This window comes from Schistocerca nitens, chromosome 9 (genome assembly GCF_023898315.1).
Source record: "Schistocerca nitens isolate TAMUIC-IGC-003100 chromosome 9, iqSchNite1.1, whole genome shotgun sequence".
In the NCBI taxonomy this organism is placed as follows: Eukaryota; Metazoa; Arthropoda; class Insecta; order Orthoptera; family Acrididae; genus Schistocerca; species Schistocerca nitens.
The window spans coordinates 143,948,441-143,970,637 of record NC_064622.1 but is presented as its reverse complement, the minus strand read 5'-3'; the positions used below and the strand labels follow the sequence as shown (position 1 = coordinate 143,970,637).

Here is a 22,197-nt window from a genome sequence, read left to right as displayed (position 1 = left end):
CATGATGGTTACACCGGTTCCCGTGAGATCACCGGAGTTAAGCGCTGTCGGGCGTCGTTGGCACTTGGATGGGAGACCATCCAGGTCGCCATGCGCTGTTGCCATTTTTCGGGGTGCACTCAGCCTCCTGATGCCAACTGAGGAGCTACTCTACGTAATAGTAGCGGCTTCGGTCAAGAATACCATCATAACGGCAGGGAGAGCGGTGACAAAAGGGAGGAATTTGTAAGGGCAAAGGGAGAATTTATGATCATGAGCTGATGGGAAGTCTCATCCAGTGGTAGCTCTTTTGCTAGATGAGTTTCAGAAAAATGTTTTCCTGCTCCTAGTTTTGATGTAAGTTCCTCGGGGTGAAGATGGAGTAAGTCTCAACAATAGACTGAGCATTGATAGTTGTTCTAAAATCTAAACAGACATGAATTCCGCTTTCAGACTTTCAGAGGAATATCAACTGAGTCGCTAACAGACTTGTAGTAATGAGTATTAATATGCCTAACATTTTGAGACTGTCCATTTCAGCTTTGAACATGTCATGAAGTGCGTCGGGAATTTGGTGGGCATTAAAGAAATTTGGGATGTCCAATAGTTTCAGTTCAATGTGTGCCGCATGATAAGATGGTGCAACCAAGCTCGAGCCAAAGAGAGATGACAATTCTTCACGTAGCTTGTCAAGATTGTTGTAAGGCACCACAAGGGAAATAATGTTCACTGAATCCTCAAGCTGGAAGCCATATGCATGAAAATCATCGGGACCAAAATTTTTCGAGCACAGCCTGAAGCAACAAAATAAACTATTAAATTTCTATCTGTGTTCTTGTAATAGGCCATCGGTTGTCAGCAAACACAGGTGGGGATGTGCCAAAAAAAAAAAAAAATACTAACTACTGCCTCTCAGTATATTTACTCATTAATGAAATTTGTCCTAAATAATATATCTCTTTTTCCAACAAACAGCTCAGTTCATACATACAATACCAGGAACATAAATGATCTGCACAAGGACTTAAAAGCACTTACTTTAGTTCAAAAAGGGGTCCACTACTCAGGAACACTCATCTTCAATAATTTGCCAATAAACATGAAAAATTTAGTTACAAATAAAGATCAGTTTAAAAGGAGCCTGAAAGACTTACTAGTGGCCAACTCCTTCTACTCCATTGACGAATTTTTTAATAGAGACAAATGATATATTGTATATATTCATACTATTAGTATTGTTATTTCAGCTTTTAAAAAAAATACATGTTCCACATCCACGAGGATCTCCTCAGCACGGATCTATGGAACGAAAAACTAATCTAATCTAATCTAATCTAATCCCCACGCCCCTCCTATCCGCATCCTCCTCTGAGGATGACACGGCGGTCGGATGGTCCCGGTAGGCCACGCGTGGCCTGAAGACGGAGTGCTAGTATCATGAGGGTGGTTATCACAGTTATACTTGAAGATATTTCCATCTTTTAAAATACTTACTTTTGTGAAATTTAGTTTTTCATACATATATAAGCAAGGAAGAGGCAGTATATTGAGATCTTTAAAAAATTAATCTACAGGAATCCCTGTCCTTAGCGTGGTTTATTATTCTAACAATCCTTTTCTGTAGCCTACATGTTTTGTTTGTACCTACGGAGTTCCCCCAAAAGATAATACCGTACATCAGCAGTGACTGAATACTACCATGGTACATTATGATGACTGACGCACGGCTTGTATTTTGTGAGAGGATTCTTACTGCATACGTGTGTTTAACTTTTTATTTACATGATTAAGATGTGTCTCCCATTTTAGGTTTTGCTGAATATGTATACCTAAAAATTTTGTGTCGCTCACAGATGAGACAGTTTTTCCATCAATTTTAAAAGTCGTTCTTGCAGGATGTAGTTTCTGTGAATTGTGGAAATTGACTGTCACTGTTTTTTTCATTATTATTAGCTTGTTTGTTCTGAACCATTGTATTTACTAACAAATCAGAACCACGGACAAGAAAGAGTCCTGCATCGTACAAGTTATTACTCTTCATACGAGGAAAAAAATAAAGAAACAAAATACTTAAATGAGAGAGGCAATCGCAGTCAACGAGAAATAGGAGTACCTTTGAGATTTCTGGCGACATGCAGGTTCTTCGAATGCTCGAAGTTGTTCTATAACAGCACGCTAGTAGTAAAATGTAAACGGGAAAATTATATGTAAACTGCTGAAGCAATGATATCTACCAGGCAAGCATACATTCAGGCAATTATCATAAAACACTTTTTTACGTTTTGTGATAATCTGATGAAATTGACATGGACTTTGCAGACTCCTTACTAGATATGTGACATATTTTTTTGAGGTGGACGCAGTTTTTCCAAATTGCTGTGTAATTCACCAACTATACTATATCTCCAAATTAATGAAGTAAGCAGTGTCAGAGAATCCTCCATCTTCGATCCTAAAGTGGTATATACAATGACTATACCCTTGCATAGGCCTATTAGAATTGTCTTTTGTTAACTGACTACTTGAAACATTGAATCTGAGGTATGTAATGCACAAATGCGAACTGAAAACACAGGGCACAGTAACATTGCTGTCAGCATCCGAATGGAGAATATTGTCAAACCGTCAATACTTGACGTCACACGTTCGGTATGTTTTGACATTACGGTATTAAGAATATTTTGAGGGCCATCAATTCTGCTCGTCAATATTGCTAGTATTGATAATACGCAGCATCATACCATCAATACAATGAAGGTTCGACAATCATACTGAACGTGTGAGAGGCGGCCCCTTAATCATTACGTGCTCCCATCATTGCAATGAGACGTCACTCCAAACGCCAATTCCGTATGCATGACATAACATCCACGTCTCGAGACGAACAACTGCTTTAATCCCATAAGTTAACGGAAAGTGATAATATTCACTACCTTAATGTTATTTTCTGAATTTTATTCGTGGCCCCCAAACAAAATACGCTATGCCAGTCAAGTCGTCTCGTCGCAGATAATGTTTCCCGTGCGAATCCGGGCTAGGTCGCTAGTATCTAATAACGAACTGATTTTGTCTTCTCCTCATAAGCTATTACTAATGCATAAAGTCAAGTTTAGCAGCTGTCTCTCTATCGGCAAGAAAGCTAAATTTCAAAATCTGCTTTTCACCTACACTCGATCATAAGTCCATTTCTTATCATCTTTAGCTTGCTGAAACAGCATTCACTGCATGCAGCAGTCACTGGCATTCTTTCAAATACTCCGAAAGCTATTTCGATAAGCAACTTTTATCCTTACAGTGGAAATAAACTTTGAAGTGTCTAAATGGGAAACCGTGTGAATGCCCTTCATCATCTCTTCAATCTAGAACATTGAGGCAGATATTGCATACGTTTGTTTACATGAGATGAACAGATTGTAACTGTCAGTAAGCACAGTGACTAAGAACGCCTACAATATTAGTAAACATCCACAGATGCGAGCATGTAGGCAGCAGCCGTGTTTATCAGTCGCAATTTTTGCTATCTGGATAATAAGGACACTGTAGAAATTAGACTGTGACGAAAGTGTATTGTTACAGTCGCGACCCTACGGAAAAGCTTCTTCTCGAAAGCAGACGATAGGTACAAAAGTTGTAGGGGAATCCAGGTATCCTTACCGGTTAATTCTTAAATCGTTTTTCTTCTTTCGGTCGGTTTTTGCGCCCCCCCCCCCCCTCTCCGACCACCACCCCTCTTCGGTGCCTGAGCTCCCGGCGAATGCCTATCATGCCACCCGCTCTGAACGATCTCGATGCGTTTTTCGCGATTACTTCAGCAGTGCTTCTGCCATTAGCGGTACTATTTATCTTCAATTTGCGCCTCATATTCGAATTGACTCGCCAAAAATTTTCACTTACCAAGTTCACTGAGTTGATGGAGTCAATATTTTTTCTGGCTGGCCATTAAATTGGTATAGCTTAGTATTACGAACTATGGTAGGTGCTTTTATTTATAAATTCCAGGTCGTCTTATTACAGTAATTTCTATTAAGGAGCAAATACTTACAAATCGTCCCCATTGCTAGAAATGTGCAAGAAACATGTAGTGTCTAAATAACTAACAAGTTCCAGAATTGAATCAGTAACATGGGGAACTGTTCCACCATGATGAATATTTTTATCACATTTACTACACAACATTACTAGATCTATTAATGGAACTCACAACAATTACAGCCTTAGAATTTTTGTACAGAACAATTTTATTTCTTAATACCTACATTTTTCTCTTTCTACCACATATAACGTTCAAATGTTGGCTTGTTTTATCTTTCACTTGAAATTATAGAACACATACTTGGTTTATTTAAATTTTAATTCGTTTATATTATGGTTATATTTACCAAAAAATGACATGTTTTACTGGAATTTCTTTTTGTTATATTATTTTCACTGTAGTTACTTTAAAATTTAGTTTAGCTTGTCATACAAACTGTAAAACATGCTGCATACATAGTTAAGGAATTTCCTGATGTTTCAGTTAGACTAGAGCTCAGCTAAACGTTTTTCTTAGATTTGTGATTTTCTTTTGATATCAGGTTTGTAAGGTGTTTGCATATGTGGTGTACTGTAGCTGAGAGGTCTCACATGGGGCCATTATACAAACAGCTTTCTGACTCTCCAGAAGTGCCAGTGCTGTATTGGCACCTTGACTTTCACCTTACTGGAGTGTGCTGTGCTGAAAGTGGTCTGGGCACAGTTATGTGGTTGCTGTGGTCCTGTTATCTCAGTTCCCCCACCCCTCCCTCCTTCACTCCCAGTTGTGGAGTTGCTGGCTGGTCCTCAGTTGATGCTGAGTTCTCAGCCTGTCATGATGTACCTGTGGGCAGCTGCCAGCATTCTCCTCTTGGTTGATCACTGCTGTAAGTGAACAGTCCTTCATCTTACTTTTTATTGCTGTTTATCATATACATCTCTCAGTGGCATACATGGAGAAAAATATGTGTAGGTATGGCTATATTAGTTTAATACAAAATAGAGAATTATAGCAACTAGAAAAGAGAGAAGATAAGATAAAATAAATTTTACTTATAGTGCAGCCAAACAATAATTGTTGTTCTTGTTTTAAGTGTATGCTGGATAGGGCATTACATATAAAACTGACACTACAGCGAGAAGCATCTGGAACTGGAAATAAAACAAAAAGGTAACTATGTGCATTAACATGTACCAATGTTCATAAAATAAATCAGTGCACTTATAGTTCATTACCATGGAGCTGCTTCGGTACTGTGAAATGAAAATAGTTGAAACTTAATTTCAAATAGAACTAACTCCTCCTGTAAGACTACTTTAAATTCATTGACATACTTAGTTAGATCTGTGAGCATTATGAAAAAGTATCATGTAGAATGTGAATAACATGATTGGTTTTTTTACTTTCACTGATAATATTGAATCTCTAAATGATACTGACACATTTATAAATATATGGCAATGTTTGCTAGTGGCATTAGTGTCAATAAATGATGATAATAAAACAACATGTACCTTCTTTTTAGACCATTACTATCATTCATAAAATTCGGAATTTTGATACAATTTATTACTGCACCATAAAAAAATAAAGCTTTAGCTGGCTGTTTCAAGTCCACTGTTGAATATGAACCTTACAATAATAATTAATACAGGAACCACATTAAAAAATTACTGTGTAACTTTCTTAATTTGCTTGCAACAGTTGAGAAACTTAATAATAAAGGAGATTAGGGGTTAAGGCATTACTGAAATGTCCCTTAGCAACACACTGAGGATAATACCTTATGAAACATTTAAGAGTATGTAGCAAGTGGCTAATTGTAAATACCAGACAGTAACCACTACAGACTCTGTCATTTATAAAGTTTTAGATGTTAAACGGTGGTTGAATGATTAAAAAATTATTTAGCTCCAACAGTTCTGGGTTGTGAGTGTGGGTCAGTTCAAAATTCTGACCAACTCTTTAGGACACCAAGTTTAGGAGTCTTTCTGGTTGTGTATTTTCTACAATTGTTTCTATCATAAATTTGACACCATCCTGTAATATTTATTTATTTATCACTGCTTGCTGAGAGAAGTTAGAAGGATAAACATGTTATATTAATTTAGACATATGATTATATTGCAGTCTGAATAACTTGAATAACTGTTCATCTATGCTGCTGAACCATCTGGCTGTATGCTGTTTTTTATATATAATGTTTTTTAAAACAAAGAAAATGTGATATGACTTTCTTCATCCAAAAATTCAAAAGAATATGAAAACAGAAATAGACCAAGTAAAGAGAAAACTATCATTGTTTGACTAATCACTTTCACTTTGAATGCAGGAAATAATAGAGTAGCTCACCTTTTTCTCGGGTATAAGAATATCTTGTGATCCAGCAATATATTCCCAGATGGTGCAAAATCAGATGATGTGGAACTGTATCAGTCTCAGTGTCCTTCTGATGATGAGTATGTGCATTATAGTTGTGTTGCCAGTGATAAATGCAGCACTCTCAGAGCACGTTCCAGCATACACTTCTGTGATCGAGGTGATGAGCGCCTAATCTGCTGTCCTTTGCCTGCACAAAAAGTGAATAGTAAGTGTTGTTTTATTTCTCTAAACCCCTGATTCTAAATTAATATAGATTAATTAATATTTCAATTAGAATCATATTTAGAATTTCTGTTAATATTTATGTTAAAACTCTGAAAACCTTGTATTTCACTTTTCAGAATGTGGTCAGCCGTTAGCAAACAAACCTCCGTCTAGTCGTCTTGTAGCTGCTGTTATAGGAGGCATTTCATTAAGGAGTGCTGTTTCGTCTCCATGGATGGTATGTAGAATGTACCATACTGTAAATCTTGTCTGGATCCACACATCTGGTTGATGTTCATTGATTCAATTGTCAGGTTGCAGTTGGGCAGCGAACTAGGAATGGGTCAATTGACTGGTATTGTGGAGGAGCCCTCATTCAGGAAGACAGGGTACTTACAGCAGCACACTGTACTCTTAGAAGGTATGTTGTGGTAAAGCCTTTTGATAACTACCTGAAAATCATCAAAGTAATAGCAGAAGTGTAAATGAATTGCAGATTTTACAATGCTATTCAGCTTGTTACAAAGAATTCTGAGCATATGTTCACATCCTTGCAACCATTTTATAGGAAAATAATGTGTTATTGTTATCATTTCTTCATCTCCAGTGGACTATACAAATTGCTGAAGCAGAGTAAAACTGTGAATCACAACCATTTACTGCCTGTTTCTCTAATAACCTAATTACTGACAGGACAAGTAACACAAATGACTCCTTTTTTGTAAATTATGTACATTCTTTTATAGTGCTCTTGAATTTTTACAGATCTGGAAGTAGATATTGTTGCCTATGTTGTGCAAGTGGAGAATCAAGTGGAGCAATAACATTTCCAATATATTCCTTCTTTAGGAGTTCAAAAGAGGAACAATAGTATTAAAAAACAGATAAGATAGTACAACAGCTAAAGGGATTCCAGGGAAAAGCTGAAAAACAAAACAGCAATGTTTTCAAAGAAAGCCATTGTGATGTGAGGATTTTCCACAAACAGAAAAACTATATATTTTAACTAAATTTGTTTTCATGTAATGATGCTCAAGTCAGTGACGTTAATAACTGGCTTCCATGAATTATGGAGAGTGAACATTAGGGGACAATCATATTATATGACAATATCCAAAGTGTTAATATTTGAGCACTGCTTATTTTGAGCAGAAACAATAATCAATGTAGGGAAGTTTGTTCATTGTTGCTTGTTTATTTATGGTTAACTTGTAACTGATGAAGTCAAGCTTATTCTTATTTAACTGAATGCTGGTAAGGAAGACACTGCAGCCCTGTGGATGATGCCCATTCAGAGAAAATAATTTGCATGTATTGGAGATAAGGCAGGCTACACTATATATTACTTCATAAGGCTATATACTTCACTGCTGAGAACAGATCAGTTGTTGTGTAATTGCTGTTTATGAGAAATGACTGCGGAGATTAGGGACACACAAGTCGCTGAAATGGTCTCCAATTCAAAGACTTGCACCTGGTCATTGATCCACATGTGATTATTATGAAGTATACTCTGAGGTGGTAAAAGTCATGGGATACTTCCTAATATCATGTTGGACCTTCCATGCTTTAGTGCAGCAACTTGATGTACATGGGCTCAACCAGTCATTGGAAGTCTCCTGCAGAAGTATTGAGCCATGACCATGCTGCTTCCATACTCACCCATAACTGCAAAAGTGTTTCTGGTGCAGAATTTGATGCATGAATTGACCTCTTAATTATGTCTCATAAATGTTTGATGGAATTCATATCGGGTTATCTGGGTTGCCAAATCATTTGCTCAAACTGTCCAGAATGTTCTTCAAACCAGTCGCAAACAATTGTGGCTCGGCGACATGTTTGGGAACATGAAGCCCATGAATGGTGGCAAATAGTCTCCAAGGAGCCTAACATAATCATTTCCAGTCCACAATCAGTTCAGTTGGACCAGAGGACCTGGTCCATTTGATGTAAACACAGTCCCCACCATTATGGAGCCACCACCAGGTTGCACAGTGGCTTGTTGACAACTTGGGTCCGTGCTTCGTGGGGTCTGTGGCACACTTGAACCCTATCATCAGCTCTTACAAACTGAAATTGGGACTCATCTGACCAGGCCATGATCAAACCGATATGGCCACGAGCCCAGGAGATGGAATGTTACTTGTTTGTTAGTGCAGTGTTGCTTGTTTGTTATCACTGACAATTATATGTGAATGCCTCTGCTCTTGGTCGTTAAGTGAAGACTGTCGGCCACTGTGTTGTCTGTGGTGAGAGGTAATGCCTGAAATTTGGTATTCTTGGAACTCTCTTAACACTGTGGATCTTGGAATATTGAATTCCCCGATGATTTCCAAATTGGAATGTCCCATGTGTCTAGCTCCAACTACCATTCTGCTTTCAAAGTCTGTCAAGTCTTGTTGTGCATCCATAGTCACTGCGAAAACCTGTCCACATGAATCACTTGAGTACAAATGACAGCTCTGTCAATGCACAGACCTGTTATACCCTGTGTAGGCGATCATTCCCACCAACACCAGCTTTTCCGAACTGTGCAGTTGGAAACTCTCCCTGTGTTCCCATAACCCTTCTGGCCTCAACCTTTGTTAGTCATTGTCCTTTACACACCTGTCCCCTTCCCTGTTTCCATTCCAGCACTACACAGCCCTCAATTCCATCAGAGCACTGCAGTCCCTTTACTTCTCCCCTTTTCCACTGCCCCCCCCCCCTTCCAATGTAGCCTCCTGAGTGCACCTAGCCGCCCTACCCTCTCCCCACCTCATCCCTGTATGCTCCCACAATCAGCTTTCAACTGTCCCCCATCCCTAAGCTACTATCCCTCCCCTTCCGCACCCCAGCCTCCTCCTTACCCCTACCACCCAGTTTGCTCCTCTCATCATGCACTGCTGCTCACAATCTGGACTTGGCAGCCAGAGACTGTGGTCATGTGTGTGTGAGATGTGTTTGCGTGAGTGGTGTGTGTATGTTGTTTAATTCTGATGAAGGCCTGTTTGGCCAAAAGCTTTGTTTGACAGTCATTTGTTGTGCCTATCTGCAACTCAGCATCTCAACTATATCATGAATAGCAACTATCCTTTTCATGATATTGCCAAGAAGATTAATGAATATTTAAGAAGGGTGACAGATGCATGACCCACCATAGCAACACCTGGGGTATATAAAAATCTGTGGAGTTGCGGATAAGTGTATACTGAAACCACAAAAAGAAGTGTCAACTCCCACACAGCTGAACATGAAAGGAACTGTTGTCTGGCATATACCAAAAAATTAGTCTTAACAGAACAGGTTTTTCAAGAGGGGAGAAATGAAATAAAATTCAGTGAGACAAGCATTTTAGCAAGGACGTTGGATCATCATGCACAAGTGTATAGAGAAGCAATAGAGGTTCACAAACACCAAAATAATTTTAATAGAAAGGAAGAAGGTTTGAAGTTAGATAAAACATGGATGTCAACTTTGTACCAACAGAATAACAACTGATTATTTTTAATCGAAAATGATGGTGCCATACATTTGGCATCACATGACATATGGTTACGCCCTCTATAGACTCTGTAAATGCGAGAACCCCTCAAGCTTTAGTAGAATAGCCATTTTACGTCAAAAGATGGCTCCTGCAGTTGTAGACAAAATGTCAGGAAGCAGTTTTATACATCAACCACAGCCTCCCTGCCCAGACATTTTAGCTGAAGAATTTCATACTGAGTTATATTTCACAAGAAACATACTTTTACCCTGTAATTCTTACTGTAAAGTTATTTTTTCAATGCAATTGTGTTAGAGCTACTGGATAAATACCGTAAGTATACATTTTTATTTTATAAACTAAACAGTGTGATTGACAAAGCTATTGTGATCAGTTTGAACTGAGTTAGGTCATCTTCAGATATAAACTATCACTACTACTTGTATCAGTTGGTTCAGTTATTCTCAGTTTTTTATTGTAGCTATAAATGCTTTTATTGGCACACATGCAACAGCATGTGCTAGCTAACATGTTCCAAAAACAGCACATAAAAACAGGATTTTTCCAGGGATTATACCTTGGGTCCTGTTGGTAATAGGAAGCTAGAGTCACATGTTTGGGGTAGCCCTTGGGTTAGGGACCATTTGCATACCTAACAGAAGTACCGTCTTATTGTAACTACGAGAATCCTAGAGTTCAGGGTCAAAGTTTGAATATTACACACTTCCCCCAACTTAGGAAAATGAAATAAATCAGTTGGTTCTTTTTTCATTGTATGTGTTCTATAGCACGCCTTAAGGGGCTTATGGAGGCACCATTTAGCTCATGGGTGGCCCCCTGAGAAGACCCAAGAAACATGGTTTATGGATCCTAAAACTGAGCTGTGGATTCCAAGATGGCTATGTACAGCAAGTGTCTGAAATGTTTATGATATATTCCTAAGATTTCGAACAAGTTTGAAATTTTTCTTGATATCTTTATCTGTTTCTGATATACAGAGGTTTAAGGTTACCCTGTTTTACACACAAAGTATGCACATAAAATCTGATATGAGGCAAAACATGGTATATAAAGTGATGCAGCACAGAGAAATATGCCGTAAAGTGTATATATTTTCATCAGAAGGGTTCTGGGAACCCCATGTTACAGTGAAACACATTCAAATATTTGTTCACATAAAATATAGTCTGAAATGTAAAATTAGTTTCATGTTACTTTAATTTCACATGAGTAACATGCTGTGCTGTGGCTTGGAAAAGAAGGGAACCCACATAATAATGCTGTATCAGAGCACAAAAAAGGCTAATATGCCCCTGTTTTAAAAGACTCTGACTGAAAAGTGGAGTAGCAGCTGCCTCATTCTACTCTCTTCAACACCTTTAAAAATTATTCAAAAAATTTTAGTACGTGGACGTTTTCACACTCACTCATGCTGAGAGAAGAGGAGGCAGTGGCAGAGGGAAAGAGATGGAAAAGTAATAAATACTCAAAGGTAGTAGACAATGGTTGTGGTACAGAAATGGTTCAAATGGCTCTAAGCACTATGGGACTTAACATCTGAGGTCATCAGTAACCTTAGACTCAGAGATAATTAAATCTAACTAACCTAAGGACATCAGACACATCCATGCCCGAGACAGGATTCGAACCTGTGACCGTAGCAGCAGCGTGGTTCTGGACTGAAGCACCTAGAACCGCTCAGCCACAGCGCCCGGCCTGTGGTACAGAAAGAATAAATGAGACTAAGGTAGCATGAGAGAAAGAGAGGGACACAATGTCAGTGGGGCATAGTTGGCAGTGACAGAACAGTGCTAGGAAAAGAGTGAAGAAGATAGTGCCATTGGGAAAGGAATAAAGAGAAGGAGATAGTGGAAGTGGGTGAGAGCTAGTGATAATGGGAGACAGAGTTTATAGCAATGACCACAAGGAAGAGAGAGATAGTGACATTGAGAAGAGACAATGTCAGTGGGAAGGAAAGAATGAGATAGCAGTAGTAAGAGAGAGCAAGAGTGAGACAATGGTAGTGAGACGAGACAGTGATAGTTAGAGAGACACAAAGAATTAACAACAATGTGTTGAGCCAAATGAGTGAGTGAGAGTGGGCAAGTGGAAGTGGATGGGTAGCAGCAACTTACAGCAACGGACAAGTGGGTGTGAGTGAATTACATTTAGGGGAGCTTGTGGGAGTGAGTTGCAAGTTGCACGTCAAAAAGAGCGCAAATTGTTCGCATGCCAAAATTTTTAGTGGTGTTGAGGAAGGTACAATGAGGCAGATGGTACCTGACTTTTCAGTCAGAGTCTTTTAAAACAAGAGCATATTGGTCTTTTTTGTGCTTCAATAGGAACGTATTTTTGCTAGTTGATTTAATGCGTTGGAAAATAACTGTAGGAATTCCAATACCTAGAACAGATCTCTGTGAAATGTACAATACTTTATATTATGCTATGTTGCTATTGTTTTCTTCCTCGGCTTGTATAATTTGTTTCCTTGGATGGATACTATGTAAAATAAATGAAAAGCAACCACTCACCTATAGCTGACTGATGTGTGGTGCAGAGAAGCATGCAACAGAAAACAGTTTTTACACTAGCTTTCAAGCGCTCGCTCTTTTTCTAGTAGGAGTACACAAATTTACACAGACAACCACACATGCACATGCTAGACGTCACACCATTTAACTTTTCAGCAGTAGACAATAATATCATAAGGCAACAATAGTGAAACAATGCAAAATAAATTCATACCCGTGTCTTCTAATCAACATAATTAGAGATTAATCTAATGAAGCACATGAAGAACTAGTATCAGTTATATAGGGAATTACTTGTGTTACTATTTGGTGACTGTCAGGAGGTGGAATAGCAGATACACATATTACTCTCAAAGCAGAGCACAACTTTTAGTTTTCATTCCATTGACCAGTAATCAAAGATAATTCAGTTTATATTTGTCTTGCCTTAATCAGAACAACAGTTTTCAATTAAATGCTTGTTATATTTAAATGCAGCGAATCCATGTCAGATATAGTTTGCCTACAGGAAACCAGACGTAGTGCGTATAGGAGAATTGGATTTCGCACGCAGTGACGACAGGGCTGCACCTCAAGATGTAACCATATCAGCTGTGAAGGTACATCCATTTTATCAACCACCAGAGCATTATCATGATATTGCTGTGCTGCAGCTTGCTAATCCCGTGGAACCAAGCCAGTATATCAGTACTATTTGTCTCCCACAATTAGGAGACAATGATGATGAATTAAGTGGAAAGACTGCAATGCTTTATGGTTGGGGACTCCTTGGATTTGGTAAGAAACAAAGATAATACCTTTCTGTATCTTATATTCTTGCAATGAGCAGGTGATAATAATTGTGACTTTTTATATTATCTAATGTATGCAGATATATTTTGCATTGAAGCTCTACAACATTTATTTATGCATCCACACACCGAGTGTCAACTAAATGACAAGGAAATTATTACTATTTCATCAAAGCACTTTCTTTGAAGAAAAGTAACCATCCCCAAGATATGATCTTGTCATTCATCTCTCAAAATTGAACATTCGGGCGATATTTTGTAGCCATAAGTGTTATGACTGTGTTATTCAGTCTATGATTGTTTTATCTTGTAGCCAAAAATTCCCATATCCAGGTGTTGGTACAGTTGCAATGCTTGAAATGCCTTAAAGTAACTCTACAGCATGCTGTTGCATCTCTTCAGAATTAAAATTGTAACTGAATTTACTTTATCATAGGTGTCCCAAAAATGAAACCATTCTTAACAGTGTTATTACTTTTTGCTTTTGTAGTAAATGTAATCTTGTACTTCATCTTACACTTTACTCTCAAACAGAAACTGCATTTAACTTGTAATTCTATCACGTTTGTCAATAATTCTTCAATGCATTTGTCCTGTGCTCTTTGTAATTTTATTATGTTAGAAGAATTAATGTTGATATTAGAAATGCTAATATATATATCAAGTGATGTCTGTTCATTTTCCCTTCATAATTTCTATTTATTTATTTGCAGCTTACCTGTCTTTTATTGTATGAGTATATTTAGTTCCTGCAAATGCACATTGTTGTTTGTCACATTTTTTATTTTTCTTTGTTTGGATATGTTCTTCCCTAAAAATGAATTTTGACTTTGCATGTCTTCATTCTTGCTATAAATTTTTTACTACATATTTTCTTTCTTGCTATAGTAAGTTTAATTTTGTCATTATCTCCATGCACTTTTAGTTACTAACAGCTAGAACATCCTTGGTTTATAATAGTTATCATAAAAGAAGTTGAATAACAAACACAATGCAAATAAAATTACAGTCAAACTAACTTATATCTAACTAATCACCAACCTCAGTTTCACATATGTAGCACTAAGTATCTAAGGCCAGGCGTCTCATGCAGTGGTAAAAACTTTCCTTGAATCAGTTTAGCTGTTAGTGAAAACTGTATCAAAATCCCAACAAAGAGTACCTGAGATTAGCCTTCACATACAGACAGAAAATAAACTGAGGGACTTTAAGTTATGCATGCATAGAAGTTCAGAGCATAATAAGTACAATATGAGTAACACTTAACAGTAAAAGTGTGGTGTCACCGCCAGACACTACACTTGCTAGGTGGTAGCCTCTAAATCGGCCGCGGTCCGCTAGTATACGTCGGACCCGCGTGTCGCCACTGTCAGTGATTGCAGACCGAGCGCCACCACACAGCAGGTCTAGAGAGACTTACTAGCACTCGCCCCAGTTGTACAGCTACGTCATTTGCTTCGACCTAGCAAGGCGCCATTACCAGTTATATTGAGCTTATTATAAAACCTGTACCATCAAGAGCGATGTACACCACTTATGGATTAAAGTTAAGTATTATACCAGTTACCTCCTGTTTTGCTAGTCTTATTTCTCTGACCTGTTCCAGACCTCACGCCAATCTACGTGAGCTTAAAAGCATGCATTTCGGCCTCCTCTAGCAACACGGTGTTGGCTCTTCTGCCAACACTTCAAAAAGAATAAGTTTCATGTGTCAAGACTTTCATTTAATGAGTAAGATCAGTTTTCAACTAAGTAAGCCTTTACCTGTATTTTAAACTGTTTAGTGTCTTCCAACAGTTTTGTGACTAGGTAAAAACATTGTATACTTTGATGCTTGGGTGGAGGACACCCTTCTGAAATAGCCTTGTTCTTGTTTTCTGTACACGTATGTCTTCATTTTGTCTTGTGTTGTAAACATGCACAGTGTACCTGTGGTAATTTTTTACATTCTTGTTTCTTCGCATATGCACCCCATTTCTGTAAATGTATATACAAGGAAGACACAAGATACTATTTCCTGTGGCCTTCTTCCAATAGCCTGCAGAATTTTCTTTGGTTTACACCTTCTACTACTCTTATTACTCTCTTTCGCAGTCTTAAAGATTCTAGGCTGACAGTAGTATTCCCTCAAAACAATGCCAGTGTTAAGTGGACACATATCAAGTACACACAAATTTGAGTGTGTCACTTCTGATGCAGTTTTTTAATACTCTCTTCATGTAACACACAAGGAAACAGTGGAGTTCTGTTCTGGTCTGTGTGTATATCCGTAGCAATAGTATTCTGTGTATATTATAAATGCTCAACAGAAAAATAATCTGAGAGGCTGTCTGTGGCCTCTTGAATCTGTTTTACGAGTGTTGCTTTTAATCAATATAGCAGTATCATCTGAAAATTGAAATGTCTTTTGTGTAATAAGTCACTAACATATAGCAGTAACAGCATAAAACTGAGAACAGATTCTCATGTGACACTATTTTTCCCCTAAAAGGGTTATGTCAGATGTGATTCCATCCAGTTATTTGTTGTTTACCTGACACCTATTTTTTCTAGTTAAAAACAGTTTTTTATGACTTATTGTATCAAATGCTTTTGCCAAATCTAGTAATAAAGCTGTAACATATGCTCTGTTATCCACTGGTTGCAGTATACCATGTATAAATGAGAAGATTGCTGTTTCTGTTGAGTGAGATATTTGGAAACAATGTCGGGACTCCAATAGTATGTTGTTGGGTTCTAAAAAGTTTGATAAATTTTTATAGAAAGGTTTCTCTATTACCTTTGAAAAATTGTGATAATGAAGCTACAGGTCTGTAATGAGAGACATTCTCCTTATTCCCTTCTTACACAGTGGCTTAACTTGGCAAAGTGAATGTCACACATGTTATGCCCTCGGAGACATATCTTTTAAACAACAGGATATCCTTACATCACCTAGTGATTTCATCTACCAATGTGTTATGGACATCAGAAAAAATGTTAGTATGTATGTAAGCCAAATTTTGTTCTATTTAACATTTACCAAGGAAAAACTCTAAACAGCAGCTTCTATCAGGGATTAAAATTGTAAGTAATATGTCCAAGGAGATGAAAGAAATAACTAAGTTACATTTATTTAAAAAGGAAGCCAACGTATATCTCTTAAACAATGCATACTGCCTATTTAGAGATTACTTAGAGATCTCAAGAGTCACAGTTAATTAAAAAGAAGTGGCAACTAAAACACCCCTATCACATTACAATTTTAGTAACAATGCAATGATTTTTATAGGAAAATCGTTACCCAATATTGGTAGTGAGTAATACTAATACCTCATCATATTTCTGAGTTCAATGTGTCACTCTTCATGAGGAGTCAATGACTCAGTTTTTCAGACAGGCAGAATGGACTAGATGGAGTTGTAACAGAGGCATGGCAGTATGGTCGTGGTATGTTGTCATTTGCAAGTGTGTGCAGTGATAAGTGTTGGGAGACTAAATGAACAGCCTATAACAAGTTTTAATGTTATTAAGCTAACCTGTTCCAAATATACAGTATATGAACATAAAATAATACATTAAGTAACCTATGGTAAGATAGTATGTTTATTAAGACAATGGTCTCGGATTTGGGAGAATGAAGGCTTCAGAGTTTCTGTTTCCTAAATCAGTTCAGGCAAATGATGGGATGTTTCCTTCAACAAGACCACAGTTGATACATGGGAGAGCATCGAAATGCTGAAAGACCTGCACTGGCAGATGCTTGAAGATAGATGCCTACTATCACTCAAAAGCCTACTCATGAAGTATTTAGTGAGGAATCTAGGGATACCTACAGTTCCCTACACATCACTCCCACACAGACTGTAAGGACAACATTAGACTAATTATAGAATGCACAGAGGCATTCGAGGAGTTATTCTTCCCGCCCCCTCCTTATGCAAACTGAACAGATGGAAACTGTAGCACGTGCTACAATGTGACATACACTCTGGCATGTACTCCACTGTAGTTTATACTGTATAATTTTGGATGTGTATTTTTTATTTGTGAAGCTGCAATACTTTCTCACCCTCTTAATAATGGTTTTGTCATTCCAAGGCATTACAAGCTCCTTTTCAGCATTCCTAGTTGAATGTTGGAATAATTCCTTTGAAAAGTATGTGACATGTCTACTGCCTCATTCTAAACTCAATTCATGTTGCACTCTAAGTGACCTGATCAGTTACAGGACGTTAAACTACGATGATCTTTCTGTGTGGTGGATAGTTTGTGAAATAAGAGCAAGTGTTCATATGAACAAAAAAAAAAAAGTAGAAAAGACTGATGAAATGCTGTGTTCCAGATAATTTTCCCCCACATACTATGCTCTCACTAAATATATCAACAAAAGTTACTTTAATTTATTAATATCTGTAATTCATTTATTGACTTTTTCATTTGTTACCTCCATTTTGTTTACTCCCTTCTTTGGACATTTATTCCTTTCATCTCTCTCTCTCTCTCTCTCTCCTCTACCTATTTTCTGATTTCATTTTACTATTCTGACTTGTGCTTTTATATTGCACCATTCAGCTGATTTCTAGTTCTCAGAGTGTGAACCTTCACTTGTTTTCCTGGTGGCCTACAACTACAGCAAGTCTTTTTTAATCCAGTTTCCAAATTACTTTTAGCTGCTACATCTACTGTGCAATTATCATTTTAGTTGTCTTCACACCCATTTTGTTTCTTGCAACATATAAGCATTTAATGACATGATCTATGAGTTCCTAAAGCCAGATGTGTGGGTCATGCATATGTTTGTGCCAGTACTCACATGAAGGTGTTACTCCACTGCAAAGTGGAAGTTTCAGTACACTGTTCCAACTGTTTTAGTTTTGGTGCTTGGAAACTACAGTAGTAATTTTTTCTTATAGAGTTGCTGTTTGTATTTCTGTAGTCCCCATTTCCACATAAAAAGATAACACTTGCAATGATTTATTTTGTTCCAGGTGGAGAAAGACCAGATACACTTCAGGAAGCAAGTGTTATAATCTTTAACAATTTTTTCTTATAGAGTTGCTGTTTGTATTTCTGTAGTCCCCATTTCCACATAAAAAGATAACACTTGCAATGATTTATTTTGTTCCAGGTGGAGAAAGACCAGATACACTTCAGGAAGCAAGTGTTATAATCTTTAACAATTCAGTGTGTAATGAACAATATTCACGACCGACAGTTCCAAAACAGAGATATCCTCAGGGAATTATTGACTCTCAGTTATGTGCTGGTCATGAAGAAGGTGGAAAAGATGCCTGTCAGGTTTGTGAGAACCTTTTTGCAATTGACTGATATTTACTTGTAGCATTAGGTACTGTGAAATATGCATTGTATTGACAAATCCTTTGTGTGTTTCCAAACTTTGGTACTGAACTTATCAGTCTGTGTGACTACTGACAGCTTCTGTTACTAATATGTATGCTTTCCAATTATTATTATTTTCCTCATTTACAGGGTGACTCTGGTGGTCCACTTGTCTTACAAAATGGCGGTGTTTACACAGTGGTTGGAATTGTCTCCTCTGGAGTTGGATGTGGATCCAAATCATTTCCTGGAATTTATACTAGAGTCTCATCATATGTCACATGGATTCAAAAACAACTGTAAATATTCAGATAAAATAAAGCAAAAAGTCTTTCTTTTATATATTTTTGTTGTACCCCATGCTGTTACTACCCTAAAAGTGGACCATTAAGTAATTAACACGTTATATGTTACAGAACCTATAGTCTTGTCTTTGACTCAGACTGATTCCTCCTCTGGAACTATTATATGAGGGCTATTCAGAAAGTAGGGAATGTTCCCATCTAACGCCGCTAGGCGCGTGCCTATTGCATATATTTTGGTATGTGTGTGCTCGGCAGCTCAGTCGGCATCCATCCGTAACAGCGGGAACATCTTTGTCTGTCTGTTTTTTTTTCTGATATATGAAAATCCTGCCAGTTGTGAGGTGTGGTCTGTGATACGGTTTTTGTTGGCAAAAAACCTAAAACCCATAGAAATTTATCTGAACTGTGTGCAATGTATGGAAACAATGTAATGAGTGAATGTTCTGTCTGGAAATGGTGCATTCAGTTTAAAAATGGCCGAACCAACATTCATGATGAAGAGAAGAGTGGACACCCCAGCATTGTGACTAACGATCTTGTCACTAATGTTGATGAAACTATTCGTGAAAACCGTCGCTTCACAATAATGGAGCTTTCACTTTCTTTTCCCCAAGTTTCACGGACTTTGTTGTTTGAAATTGTCACTCAAAAGCTAGGCTACCACAAATTTTGTGCATGATGGGTGTCCAAAATGCTTACAGAGCATCATAAAGAACAGCGAATGGGGACAACATTGACATTTCAACTATCAAACTTTGCACAGCCTTAGAAGAGCAATTTAAACCAGACATCGAGGAAAGGTGACGTCAAAAATTTTGTTTTTGCACAACAATGCCCGACCTCACACGGCAAACCACACTAAAGAACTCCTTAATTCATTCCAATGGGAAATTTTCCATCATCCGCCCTACCAAGTGACTTGCGCCTGTTTCCCAAGATGAAGAACTGGCTTGCAAGGCAGCGCTTTCTTTGATGATGATGCAGAACTCCAGGCGGGTGTGACTCACTGGCTGAAGTCTCAGGTGGCAAAATTTTACAACGAAGGTCTTTCAAAGCTTGTCCACCGCTATGATAAGTGCCTCAATGTGTTTGGTGACTATGTGGAAAAGTAGTATATCAACTGCTCTTTCAGATGTATATAATATAATGTATTTCTTGTACATAGTTTTTTTTTAATGCCAAAACTTTCTGAATAGCCCTCGTATTTGTGACAATCCACCATGATGTGACACATGGCAGTAGATATATAAATAGGACACACTTTTTCTATAAAAATATAAATACATGCTGGCCTTTTAAAAGACTGGAGTCTTTGTTTTGATTTTAACATGCAAAAAAACTTGGTTGTTGAAACAGATACTTCTGTTTACTATCTAATGTAGAAACAGTTAATCCATAATCTGAAGGAATTACTACTTATCTATTGTTCAATGTGTTATTTGGAGAAAAAAATGTTGTTTTGACTAAGCTTATTATTACAGTTAAGGATCTGACCAACACTGCATAATGAAGCAGTGTTTCTTGAAGTAAAAATGCTCTGGGTTGCTTTAAGCTGGTTTTAGTAAAAATAACAATGAATACATTATGAAAAACTATGATCTGGGTAATTAAAATAATAAAATTACAAAATTGTAATCTGTTTTAAGAAATGATGAAACTGAGAAAACCTAAAAAAAAGAAAAAGCTGGACACACATTAAACATCTCAAATTATAATAAGTCTGTAACATTACACATATATAGATGAGTTCGGGTGCATAAAGCTGGTATGAGGTAAGGTGAATTAATCTGTCCAGCTGCGTACTAGCTGGTGGGTTCAGGGCCCAGAACGGGCAGCATGGCCGGCCCAGCTGAACCGACCAATACAGATCAGCCAAGGTACAAAGGCAAGGAACATGTGGCTGGATGTGGGTAAATCTCAGAACAGGGAGCATGTGGGCAGCAGTTGCTTGCATAGCAGGAGCACAGAAGATGCAGCAGAAATGGCAGAGCATAGAGAAGTCTTAAATATGGCTCCTCACAACTTTTAAACCTGAGTTCCATAATTAAGCAAATCTGAATACATCTGTGACATCAGAGAAATGAGGCATATCCAATGATGTAATAATATTTTCAATATCTTCAACACCATAAAAGTAAAGATTTTACAGTGACAGAATATTTTTAAAATGAACACCAGAATTAACAATTTATAAATGCTTCGTGCAAGTTCAACAAACAACGTCTCAGATGATAGCATGGCACTACATTAATCATCCCTGGAAGATACATATTGGTATCTACATTATTCATTGATATATTATGTTTTTATATCTTTTTCATTGTGCGAATGTTTGTCAGAACATTGTATCATCTGCAACAACACAGCAACTGAATGCAGCGTGACTACCTCATATCTTATCATATTTGTGTAGTTATTTAACGACTACTGTACTATTTTTGCCAATAACTTTACTGAAATAAATTTGCAATCAGTATTTAAAAAAACTAATGTAATTTCAAAGCAGTCAGCTGAAAGTGTTAGCTGACACCACCATTGAAAAGAGTGCCAAAGGACACTGCTATCAAGCAGCCATAAGTAATTGCTTAAACAATATTCAACAACAATTTAATGTCAGTTAATATGAGTGCATGGGCACAATAATGTTTGCTTTTTTATTTGTGAACAAATTATTATTTATACTTGTTGTAAATATTCTGACAGTGACCGAATGTCTATAACATTATTTTATTTCAATATTGATAATACACTGAAGAGCCAAAGAAACTGGTACACCTGCATAATATGTAGCGCCCCCACGAGCACGCAGAAGTGCTGGAACACAACATGGCATGGACCCAGCTAATGTCCAAAGTAGTGCTGGAGGAAATTAACACCATGAATCCTGCAGCGCTGTCCATAAATCAGTAAGAGTATGAGGAGGTGAAGACCTCTTCTGAACAGCATGTTGGAAGGCATCCTGTATATATGCCCAATAATATTCATATCTGGAGAGTTTGGTGGCCAGTGGAAGTATTTGAACTTTGAAGAGTGTTCCCGGAGCCACTCTGTAGCAATTCTGGATGTGTGGGGTGTTGCCTTGTCATGCTGGAATTCCCAGAGTCCATTGGAATGTGCAATGGACATGAGTGGATGGAGGTGATCAGACAGGGTGCTTACGTGCGTGTCACCTGAAAGAGACGTATCTAGACGTATCAGGGGTCCC

General features: G+C 37.6%; 1 protein-coding gene across 1 annotated transcript; it reads left to right on the top strand.

Annotated features, from left to right (window-relative positions):
* Positions 1–4,585: 4,585 nt before the first annotated feature.
* Positions 4,586–19,029, top strand: LOC126203250 (venom protease-like). Its single transcript, XM_049937505.1, has 7 exons — positions 4,586–4,877; positions 6,393–6,578; positions 6,715–6,815; positions 6,892–6,998; positions 13,083–13,351; positions 18,476–18,645; positions 18,838–19,029. The coding sequence occupies exons 1-7, from the start codon at positions 4,805–4,807 to the stop codon at positions 18,988–18,990; spliced, it is 1,059 nt and encodes a 352-aa protein (XP_049793462.1). The 5' UTR covers positions 4,586–4,804; the 3' UTR covers positions 18,991–19,029.
* Positions 19,030–22,197: the final 3,168 nt, after the last annotated feature.